This window comes from Herpailurus yagouaroundi, unplaced genomic scaffold (genome assembly GCF_014898765.1).
Source record: "Herpailurus yagouaroundi ecotype Mexico unplaced genomic scaffold, PumYag 195, whole genome shotgun sequence".
NCBI lineage: Eukaryota > Metazoa > Chordata > Mammalia > Carnivora > Felidae > Herpailurus > Herpailurus yagouaroundi.
Genome location: NW_024412426.1, coordinates 7,849,005 through 7,861,734, shown reverse-complemented (window position 1 = coordinate 7,861,734; position 12,730 = coordinate 7,849,005). Strand labels below are relative to the sequence as shown.

Here is a 12,730-nt window from a genome sequence, read left to right as displayed (position 1 = left end):
AAAAACTCTATTCACTAATTTTATTACATAGAAACAAATAAGTTAGAACTATTTAAAAGGAGGCATGGATTAACATTTATATAAAGATACAAACAGTTCATCTAAGCAATCAGCATAAGAAGTAAATGTATTATATGGCTCAGTAAGACAAGAACACAAGGAGCAATAAGGCATATGCATCTGGTGAGCACGAAAGTGCCATCATTAACCTAAGCTCATGTCTGCTCTCTGACTTGACCTTATTAACATTACTGATTTCTTTTCTTCCTTCCTTCCTTTTTTTTTTTTTTTTGAAGATTTTTTTTTTTTTAAGTAATCTCTACACCCAACATGGGGCTCGAACCTATAACACCAAGATCAAGAATCACATGCCCCACCGACTGAGCCAGCCAGGTATCCCCTGATTTTTTCTTCAAACGAGGTTTACAAAGATATGTCTAGTACCTAGGCCATATATTCCAAATTTGCACATTGGAATTATTGCTATAGCTTATATAAAAAAGATCAGTCTTTTCTGTCTTCATTTGCTTATGTGAAGTTACCCTACTCATTCTTTGTACCCACTCTCCTACCATCCATCTTCAGTCGTCACATGTGAAAACAGCCTTCCCTACTCACCAACTGAATATTACATTTTTACACACTTTTCAAAGTACAGTTTTGAGGTAGTGATGACATTTTGACATAGTATGAAGTATTAGTGACCCAATCTATACATTCCCCCCCATCACAGAATTTTAGAACTGGGAAAGGATCAAGAGATAATCTAATAGAAGAGAATACACTGTAGTATAGTTGCCTAAAGTTACGTCGCTAGTTAGTGAGAGACCTGGGATCAGAATTCACTTACCAGGATTTCTAGTTCACTGTTTAATTTCTTTCAGTATTTGAGTAAAGATACTCTTGGTCTTTTGACTTTTTAATTCAGGTCCTCCTACCCAAATACAGATAAAATCCTAAAATAATTCCTAAGGAATTATCCATATATTTTCAGACTACATTGGCACTCCACATTAACAAAAACCAGCTGAAGTAAATGAAAAGAGCAGTCTTCTTGATGCACTGAAGGAGTCAGGCACTTCCTTTCCTTTGTGCTTTTAAAGCCTTGCTCATTCAGTCAAGTATTTATTCACTGACTCCACAAATATTAAGTCTACTATATGTCAGGAACTATGTTGGGCAGTGAGGGATATGAATACCTAAGCAGATAATTATAACACAATGTGATAATTGCTGTAACAGAAGTTTGTAGAGGGTAAAATGGGATTAGGACAAATGGCTAAATATGCTTGGAAAAATAGTCTTTTCAGAGACAGAAACACTTAAGCTGACTTTTAAAAGGAGGAACAGGAGAGGATGTGGGGAAAAAGAAACTCTTGTGCACTGTTGGTGGCAATGCAATTGGTGCAACCACTGAGGAAAACAGTATGGAGAAAAAGAAACAGAAATACCATATGATTCAGTAATTCCATTACTGGGTATTTACCCAAAGAAAACAAAAACACTAATACAAAAAGATATCTGTATTCCTTTGTTTTACTGAAGAATTATTTACAACAGCCAAGATATGGAAGCAACCCAAGTATCCATTGATGATGAATGGATAAAGATGTATACACACACACACACACACACACACACACACACACACACACACACACTGGACAATTTATTCCTCAGCTATAAAAAGGATGAGATACTGTCATTTACAACAATATGGATGGACCTGAAGGTACTATGCTAAGTGAAATAAGTCAGAAGAGCAAGACAAATACCATATGATTTCACTTATGGGGACTCTAAAAAACAAATTAATAAACAAAAAGCATAAACAGACCCATAAATACACAGAAGAAACTTATAGTTGCCAAAGCGGTGGGAGGTAAAGGAATGGACAAAATGGGTGAAGGGGAGTGGAAGGATACAGGCTTCAGATAGGGAGTAAATAGGTCACTAGGATGAAAGGTACAGCATAGGGGATACAGTCAACAGTATTATAACAGTGCTACATGGTGAAGGATGGTAGCTACACTTGTGAGCATAGCAGAACATACAGAGTTGTTGAATCACTGTGTTGTACACATGAAACTAATGTAACACTCTGTCAATGATAACCTCACTTAAAAATAAATAAAATGAAAAAGGGGGAGCAGGAGTTTGCAAGGCAGACAAAGGGGAGAGAAGAGGGTATCTGAGATAGAGGGAACTACATGTCAAAATTAGGTCACAAATTTTGTAAGTTATTTATTCCTCTGTTCTAGACTTTACCACATTATATTGCAATTTGTCTACTTACCTGTTTAACATAGTTTATGGCCTCTTTGAGAACCAGAACTTTACTTTGTTTTTATTTTCTATAGTGCCCAGCAGTTGGTAAAAACCTGACATTTTTGTTGACAAAATGCATTAGTATTTTTTGGTAATTAGTTTTTTTTTTCTAAGTATATTAGGTTGGGATTAGGTATGTACCATAATAGGGTTTAGCTGGTGATACACTTGAGTTTTTGGGTTTTTTTTAAAAAACAAATACAAACACTTTTGTACATACTTTTTGGGGGTATACAATCTCTTCCCGGAGAAAGGTGTTTTCTCCAGCATTCTTATCAAAGAGACCCCAGTCCATCTTCAGATCCCAGATGAGGGTATAGCAGGAACTGATGATACAAAACACAATCCAAAGGTAAAAGAATACCATGGTGTCTGAGTGACCTCGCTCTAAAGAAAATGGAAAAGTAAAAGAGAAAATTACTAGATTAAAGTAAAATTCTTCATTAAATAAACTCATTTAAAAAGCAGATTCTTTCTTTATACAGCTCCATAAAGGAAGTAAGATTTTATATAAATATCCCTGGTTAGGGACACTAATAGAAGTTAAATAGTAAATCTGATTCTCCTGAAGTACAAAGGAATCACCAAGCATTTATCAAGTACATATAATTTGTACAGATGTGCATTTTTGGAGGCTGTATGCTGAATACATAAAAATCCAAATAACTGCAATGGAAGTTTTCAATATTACAAAAGATGTCATTTTAATTTTTGCCATCAGGTGGCAGGTTAGGGTCAAAGATGAAAAAAAATTATGAAACCCCACTAGTAAGAAATGTATCACATGTGTTTCAACAAATTCTTACATTGTTTTTATTTTAGAACATTTCCTTGGTACACTTAGATCTTGTCAATACTTACTGTGAAGGCAACTAGATAATTTTAATTCTAGATAAAATGCCAGAAAGCAACAGACTGATGAGAAATTTATCCTTAAGGACATATATAAAAGCAAATTTCTCTCATTCACAAAGCATATTTTTGCTTCTTTAGAGGTTGTTTATAGATACAAAACGCTGGGAACACTATAAAGTACACTAAATCAGAATAAAAATAATTTGTGTATGTACTTATATAATTTAGTATTTTTCACTCTTAAGTACTTCATATATTCTCTAAGGAAATTCTTTGCTAAGTTTTGAGAGTCATCATGATGTTATTTGTGTTTTCTAGGTGCAGGATATAGGTATATAACTACTAATACAGTCCTCAATTATCAGGAAAAAGAGGGATGAAACATCTAATTCAAAAAAGTTAAAATTTTGGTTAGTTTCCCAAAGGCATAGAAAATAAGGATGTATCATGCCCTAACCACAATCCTTCCTATTACAATAAATTAAAGGGTGCCTGGCTGGCTGAATTGGAAGAGTATGTGACTCCTGATCTCCGGGTTGTGAATTCAAGCCCCATACTGGGTGTAGAGATTACTAAAAAAATAAATAAATTTAAAAAAATAAAATTCTTCCTACTGAAACAAGTTTTTATTAATCATTTTTAGGTATTAAAGTATTAATTGAGTACAGTATGATTCAAAGGCACCCTTTAGAAATTTATATTACAGTGAGTGAAAATAGCCATGTTATTGATAAACTTGAGCTCAAAATGAAGTATAAACAAAGCACTAGGGGAACATCAAGGAGAACAGGAATGTTTCCAACAGCAGGAAATAAGGGGAAGTAGCATTTGAGTTATTTGTAGAAGAATAAACAGTGTTACAAAAGTCAGGCAGATGAGGCAAGGACATTCAAAGCTGAAGGAAGATAATGAACAGTCCTAAGGGTGGGAAAGTACAAGGTGTGTTTGAGGAGCTGCAAGTAATCTAAATATAGTGTGGGGGAAATATGGAGGCTATAAGATAAGGGGTCTGATTTAAAATGAGGCTGGAGGGGCATCTTGGTGGCTCAGTTGGCGAAGCATCTGACTCTTGATTTCGGCTCAGTTCATGATCTCACCGTTTGTGAGACGGAGCCCATGTTGGGCTCAGTGACGACAGCACAGACCCTGCTTAGGATTCTCTCTCTTTCTCTTTCAAAGTAAGTAAATAATAAAAAAAAGAGGCTTAAAAAATAAATAAAATGAGACAGGAAAAGACACTTGGGGTCTGATTATGGAATGCTCTCTTGGCACTTAAGATCAGATCTGTATTTTAAAAAAATAAGCTGGCAGGTTGCCTGCATCAGAATTACAGCTGATTTTAAAAATACAGCTATGTTAGAGTTCTAGTGTTAATCAGTTCATACCAGCTCATAAGAACTGTTATAATTTCAAAACTAAGCTGATTGTTAAAGTTATTATTAAAAATTAAATTACATAAACTTACAATTAGTTCTATTAAAAGCAAGGGTAATAACTCAAAATTCATTACTTCCTAATTAATTTACTAAATTTTGCTTTCATCTTTTTTTGGATTATGGTATGTTTATTTTATCTGTATAATGGGAATATTATATAATGCTGTGCTGATATACATCTTTCCCCAACATTCAATGTTATCTTAGTAGCTTAACCTGGCTATGGTGGAAGTATTTACACCATGGAAATCAACAAACACTACAGATCAGTACCTCTTATCCCTACTCCTACCTAAGAGCTGGCACAACACTGTTTAGCTTCTTCTGGACCCAGAAACCAATACTTTTTATTTTTTATTTTTTTATTTTTTTAATTATTATTATTATTTTTTTTATTTATATATGAAATTTATTGTCAAATTGGTTTCCATACAACACCCAGTGCTCATCCCAAAAGGTGCCCTCCTCAATACCCATCACCCACCCTCTCCTCCCTCCCACCCCCCATCAACCCTCAGTTTGCTCTCAGTTCTCAACAGTCTCTTATGCTTTGGCTCTCTCCCACTCTAACCTCTTTTTTTTTTTTTCCTTCCCCTCCCCCATGGGTTCCTGTTAAGTTTCTCAGGATCCACATAAGAGTGAAACCATATGGTATCTGTCTTTCTCTGTATGGCTTATTTCACTCAATACTTTTTAAATGGTCCACAGTGATACTAATGAACAGTCAAGCTTAGACATAAACACATTTTCAGGTTTAAACTATTTCTTTTTTTTTAAATTCTTTTTAATGTTTATTTATTCTTGAGAGAGAGAGAGTGACAGAGTGCAAGCAGGGGAGGGGCAGAAAAAGAGGGAGACACAGATTTTGAAGCAGGCTTCCAGGCTCTGAGCTGTCAGCACAGAGCCCGACGTGGGGCTCGAACTCGTGAGTGCAAGATCATGACCTGAGCAGAAGTCAGACACTTAAACAACTGAGACACCCAGTTGCCCCAGGTTTAAACTATTTCCACAAAAAACCCTTCTTCACCAATTGTGTTGAATTGTGTTGAATATTTATACTACAACATTGTGCCACATAAATTATCAATATAAAAGGCCTAACAAAATATTTACTTATCTAGTTTAGTTGGATGTGTTCTGACACGTTTATTTCACTCTATAGACAGAGTCTAGCTAAGTATTATTCAGTAATCAACAGCATGATTGCATTAAAAATTTTTATAACTTATCTACTAAGGTTTGCAAAGAATAAAGCAAATTCAGCACTTTAATAAAGTTCACACTGTTTCTATATTTTCAAAACAAGATCAACACAAAGAGAGAAAGACAAGCAACTTAACTGTAAATTATATCTGCAACTCTTTCTTTAAAAAGTGAATGCTTGGGCGCCTGGTGGCTCAATTGGTTAAGCGTCCAACTTCGGCTCAGGTCATGATCTTGTGGTTTGTGGGTTTGAGCCCTGCGTCAGGCTCTATGCTGATGGCTCAGAGCCTGGAGCCTGTTTCGGATTCTGTGTCTCCCTCTCTCTCTGCCCCTCCCCCGCTCATGCTCTGTCTCTTTCTGTCTCTCAAAAATAAATACATTCAAAAACAATTTTTTTTAATTAAAAATTAAAAAAAAAAAAAAAGAAATTTAAGGGGCTCCTGGGTGGCTCAGTCAGTTAAGCATCTGACTTCGGCTCAGGTCATGATCTCGTGGTTCGTGGGTTTGAGCCCTGCATCAGGCTCTGAGCCTGACAGCTCAGAGCCTGAAGCCTGCTTCCTACTCTGTGTCTCCCTCTCTCTGTGTCCCTCCCCCACTCGTGCCTTGTCTCCACCTCTCTCTCCAAAAATGAATAAACATTAAAAAAAATTAAAATAAATTAAAATTAAAAAGTGAATGCTTCCTATGTGCCAGGCACTTTATATATATTATCTCATTTCATTTTCACAATAAACTATATTTCTGTTTTCTAGTAAAAGTAATGAAATGAGAATAAACATATTCATCAAGAGATAAAAAATTAGTATTTCTCAAGTAAGTTCAGGTAACATCAAGTTTTTACTGAAAGCTGGTTTTCTTTTCTAATTACTAAAGAAATCATCAAATTCAAATTATTATATAAAAGGAGATTGTATGTGGGGGGGGAGTTCAAAAGAAAAGAATTAGTAATGAAACAAAAATCAATGTGCTAGTTTTTTTAATGTCTTAGCTTTCAAACACAAGTCCTATTCTTAGAGTGTAATTCTTAAAATGATATAATGGGTCAAGTGCTTGTTTCCTTTCTAAGCTCATATTATTTCCATGAAATTTCTGTGAAACACATACAAGGCCTTACTCACTTTTTATTTTTATTTTTATTTTTTTTTTATTTTTTTAATTTTTTTTCAACGTTTTTTATTTATTTTTGGGACAGAGAGAGACAGAGCATGAATGGGGGAGGGGCAGAGAGAGAGGGAGACACAGAATCGGAGACAGGCTCCAGGCTCTGAGCCATCAGCCCAGAGCCCGACGCGGGGCTCGAACTCACGGACCGCGAGATCGTGACCTGGCTGAAGTCGGACGCTTAACCGACTGCGCCACCCAGGCGCCCCCTTACTCACTTTTTAAAAGGCAGGTATTCCAACAGATTATTTTGGAATAAGAAATGTTTTACTTTACTTCTTCAAATAATGATTAGCATATACCTAGTCTACATGTGTTACATTTTGGTCTCTTTTTAATTGTTACCCTTATTTGATCTTTCCCATCTCCCAAATGAGGAGTGCTTTTCCCTGAAATCATATGCCTTTATTGGTATTCAGGGAATGCACTAGAAAGATATTATCACTTTAGGCAAGCAATTACATCTAATTCTCTCTTGGCTAACTCTGGTAGCCCACTTTAGTGATGTTCAGAATCACAGAAAATCAAGTCATTGCTATTCTATCCTGAGCTTCTATTATACACCCACCATGTTAGAAGCATAATTCATGCTGGAAATATTTATGGCAATGGTATCTACTGAATCTAAAACAAATAAAAACAAGCTTCTTAGGGTTTTGTACCCATCATTATCATAAAAGGGATAAAACAAAATAACATGTTAGGAAAAGTGCTGAGAGAGAAACCAGGGAAATTACATATGAAAATCATCCTGAACCACGTTTCAGGAAAGACATTTGGTTTTATTGTATTTTTTTTTTCAGGGAAGGTATTTTAAAAAATGAAAAAAGTGGGACTGTGTTAAGAGAAAGTGAATGGTGTTCTTTTCAACCAAAATCTTTCTACTCTGATAACAGTTTACTGGTTTTTAATCTGAAATTAAATAAAAAAACAAAATAGACTGGACACTGTTTTCAAAACCCAAACCTACACAGGCAAGCTGAGTTATGAACGAGTTTGGCATCTAGCAAATCCAGCTTTAGTCCCATAACCTAAAACATCAAAACACTAAACTGTAAGATTAATATGGTTCTCTAAAAATTAATAGATATAATACTTCCTTGATCTTTAGTGTGTATGTATGTTTCTTTTTAATTTAAAAAAATTTTTTTCAACGTTTATTTATTTTTGGGACAGAGAGAGACAGAGCATGAACGGGCGAGGGGCAGAGAGAGAGGGAGACACAGAATCGGAAACAGGCTCCAGGCTCTGAGCCATCAGCCCAGAGCCCGACGCGGGGCTCGAACTCCCGGACCGCAAGATCGTGACCTGGCTGAAGTCGGACGCTTAACCGACTGCGCCACCCAGGCGCCCGTGTTTCTTTTTAATTTTAGAGACACAGTGAGTGTGTGAGCAAGGGAGAGGGAAAGGGAGGAGGGGGGAGGGGCGCGGGAGGGCGAGGGAGAGGGAGAGAGAGAGAGAGAGAGAGAGAGAGAGAGAGAATATCTTAAGCAGGTTCTACGCTCAGCTCAGAGCCCGACATGGGGCTCAATCCACAACCCTGGAATCATAACCTGATCTAAAATCAAGAGTTGGATGCTCAACTGACTGAGCCACCCAGGCTCCCCTGTTTTAGTTAAAATGTGAGGTCACATGTATTATACCTTCTTAGGTGATTATCATATTTATCCTCAGAACAGGCAAGAAAGACATTATTATTCCTGTTTTATAGTTAAAGAAAGCTTAAATTTCGAGAGATAGTAAGTGGAAAGATAACTGGATTTGAAGTGAGAAAATCTGGGTCTGAATCCAGACTCTGCCTCTTTCCAACTCTGTGATTATAGAGAATCCATAATCTTAAAATGATTGAGACAAAAATGGAAATCATTAGGGGTGCCTGGGTAGCTGTCAGTCAGTTAAGCATCCGGCTTGGGCTCAGGTCATGATCTCACAGCTCATGAGTTCAAGCCCCACGTTGGACTCTGTGCTGACAGCTCAGAGCCTGGAGCCTGCTTTGGAATCTGTGTCCTCATCTCTCTCTGCCCTCCCCTGCTCATGTTCTGTATCTCAAAAATAAATAAACATTAAAAAATTTAAAGAAAAAAAAGGAAATCATTAGGTCTACGGATAAATGAGGAAACTAGAAATAGGAATCTTTATCCAAGGAACTTTTTTGTACTAGTCAGCTTTCTCTATGTCCATCTCAATTCTAAAATGAAAAGGCAGTTCTATAAAACCATGAAGTAATATTAAAAACATTTCTATGGTCTGTGAAAAACAGAATTTAAATACTATACATATATTACTTCATTCTGTATATGAAATTATGTTTGTAGAAAAAGACAGAGGTGTCTATCCCTGATAAAGGAAGATTATTAAGGGGAGTCACTTTCAAGCATTTCTGAATTATCTGAATTCTATTTTTATAGTGATATGTACACATCCATGTTTTACTTGTATAATTAAGAAGAAAAAGAAAAAAGTGGGCTAAGGAAAATAGTTGCTATTAGGGTAGTGATATTTTAGAGAAAACTTAAACAAGTCTTTAATATTGCTACATTGTTTTTATAATAAAAAATAGTACAGAGGAATTCATTTTTTCATGCAACAAATGTTTAATGTCTACTGTAAGCTGCATTGTTTACTATATAGTTATAAGATAACTCAAAAGACTAATTTATTTCTATATTCAACAAACATATGGTGAATGTCTACTGGGTTCCAGGTATATTTTAGAGAATGGGGATGTGTATAGTGAAGAACTATTAAGGGCTTAAGTGTAAAAGAAAAGAGTTATAAATTAAAAACACAGCATGTAAGTACAAATGTAGAACTGTGCACAGTGGAGGATATCAATCAATAAACCAGGCTTTCAGGAGGGGTAACAGCCAGGAAAAACTTCCTGAAGGAGGTACTACTTGAGTGGAGTCTTGAAAGTTAACAATCTTGAGCTAAATAGGTTTATGAGGCAGAGAGAGAGAGCCATGTCAAACAGTGTAGAAACCAACCATCCATCCATCCATCCAGTGAGTGAGCACCTACTACATGCACATGGTAGTAAATCTTATTCATTAATGAACAAATTTCCTGCCCCCATGAAGCTTACTACTTAATGGACATAGACAATTATCAGATATACAGTAAGGTAATTTCACACAGTGAAAAGTGACAAGGAAAAAAGAAAATGGTAATAGGAAAGACAGGTAGAATTCCTTTAAGACAGTGTTCAGACAGGGAAGATCAACCAACTGAGCCACCCAGGCACTCCCAAATCATAGCAAATTTAAGAAGACCAAAATCATGCCAATTTTCTTCTCTGACCTCAATGGTATGAAACTAGAAATCAACAAGAGGTAAGTAACAATATCTACAAATATGTGGAACTAAGTAACACACTTGTAAACAACTACTGGGTCAAAAAAGAAATCAAAAGGGAAATAAAAAATTATCTCAACTGAAAATGAAAATACAACATATCAAATATTGTGGGTTAAAGCAAAACGCAGTTTGGGGAGGAACATTTGTAACAAATGCATATATTAAAAAATTAGAAAGATCTCAAATAAATCATCTAAATTTATACCTCAGGGAACTAGGAAAAAAAAGGGGAAATTATGCCCAAAGTTAGTTCAAAGGAAGGGAATAATAAGAAATCAGAGCAGAAATGAATGAAATAAAGACTGGAAAAACAATACAAAGGATCAATAAAACTAAAAGCCGGCTTTCAAAAAATAAACAAAATTGACAAACCTTTAGTTATACTAAGAAAAAAAGGGGACTCAGATAAACTAGAAATGAAAGAGGAGACCTTACAACAGATACTATAAAAATACAGAGTCATAAGAGACTACTATGAACACTTTTATGCCAACAAATTACATAATGCAGAAACATGCCTAGAAACATACAACCTGCCAAGACTGAATCAGGAAGAAATAGAAAATCTGAACAGACTAATAATGGGTAAAGAGGCTGAATGAGTAATCAAAAACTCCCAACACAGACAACTCCAGGACCAGAGAGCTTCACTGGAGAATTCTACCAAACATTCAAAGAATTAATACCGATGCTCCTCAAACTTCCAAAACATCTAGGAGAAAACACTTCCACACTCATTCTAAGAAGCAGCATTATTTTGATACCAAAATCAGATAAAGACACCACAAGAAAACTATAGACCAATATCCTTGATGAATAGATGAAAAATTGTCAACAAAATATTAGCAAACTGAATTCACAAACACATTAAAAGGATTATATATCATGACCAAGTGAGATTTATTTCTGGCTTGTAAGGATGGTTCAACATATACAAATCATTAAGATAATATACATATCAATAAAAAGATATGAAAGATAAAAATCACATCATCTCAACAGATGCAGAAAAAGCAAAATATAACATCCTTTCATGACAAAAACTCTTTAACAGACTGGGTATAGAATATAACAGACTTCAATATAATAAGGGCCATATACAACATAACCCACAGCTAACATTACATTCAATGGAGAAAAATTGAAAGTGTTTCCCCTAAGATCAGGAACAAGGCAAGGATGTCCACTCTGACCACTCCTATTCAATACAGTACTCAAAGTCTTAGCTAGAGCAATTAGGCAAGACAAAGAAATAAAAGGCATCCAAAATTAGAAAGGAAGAAGTAAAACTGTCATTATTTGTTGATGATATGATCCTCTATACAGAAAATCCAGGAGAAGTACCCGGGTGGCTCAGTCAGTTAAGCATCCAACTCTTGATATCAGCTCAGGTCATGATCTCAGGGTCGTGGGATTGAGCCCCGGATTGAATCCCCGTGAGATTCTCTTTTCCTCTACCTCTTCTCCCCATTCATGTGCTCTCTCTCTCTCTCAAAAATAAATAAACTTAAAAAAAGAAAAAGAAAACTCCCAACAGTCAAAAAACAGTTGAAATTCATCAATGATTTCAATAAATCAGCAGGATACAAAATCAACATATACAAATCAATTGCATTTGTTTACACTAATGATGAAACATCTGAAAAAGAAATAAGGAAAATCAACCCACCCATAAAACAATAAAATAAAATACTTATAAATTTAACCATGGAACTAACAACAGACAATAATATCGTACTATAATTATATGTGATCATGCTGTATCAGCAATCATATTACAATATATAAATGCATCAAAGTAACACACTGTACCCCTTACGCTTATACATAGATCAATAGAACAGAATAGAGAGCTCAGAAATAGACTCACACAAATATGCCCAACTAATTTTTGACAAAGGCACACAAGCAATTTGATGTAGGAAAAATAGCCCTTTGAATAAAAGGTGCTGGGGCAATTAGACATCCATAGGCAAAAATACGAACCTCAATCTGTCATACACCTTATGTAAAAATTTACTCAAAATGGATCACAAACTTGCAAATAAGACATAAAACTCTTAGGAAAAAAAACACAGAAAACCTACAGGATCTAGGGCTAGGCAAAGAGTTCCTGGACTTGAAACCGAAGGCATGATCTGTAAAGGAAAAACTGATAAGCTTAACTTCATAGAAATTAAAAACTTTTGATTTGTGTAAGACCATGTTAAGAGGATGAAAAGACAGGCTGCAGACTGGGAAAAAATATCTGCAGATACTACCCAGTGACTTGTATCCAAAATATACGAAGAATTCTTAAAGTTCAACAATAAGGAAACAAATAACCCAATTAAAAAATGGCGGAGAGGTCTGAACAAACACCTGACCAAAGAAGATACACATATAACAAA

At 35.4% G+C, this 12,730-nt stretch overlaps 1 protein-coding gene across 1 annotated transcript in view; it reads right to left on the bottom strand.

Annotated features, from left to right (window-relative positions):
* XPR1 (xenotropic and polytropic retrovirus receptor 1) overlaps positions 1-12,730 on the bottom strand; it is a 217,012-nt gene that overhangs the window by 17,060 nt on the left and 187,222 nt on the right. The window contains exon 12 of the mRNA XM_040446496.1: positions 2,549-2,715. Within this exon, the coding sequence (XP_040302430.1) occupies positions 2,549-2,715 (167 nt within the window). The remainder of the gene's footprint in view (positions 1-2,548; positions 2,716-12,730) is intronic.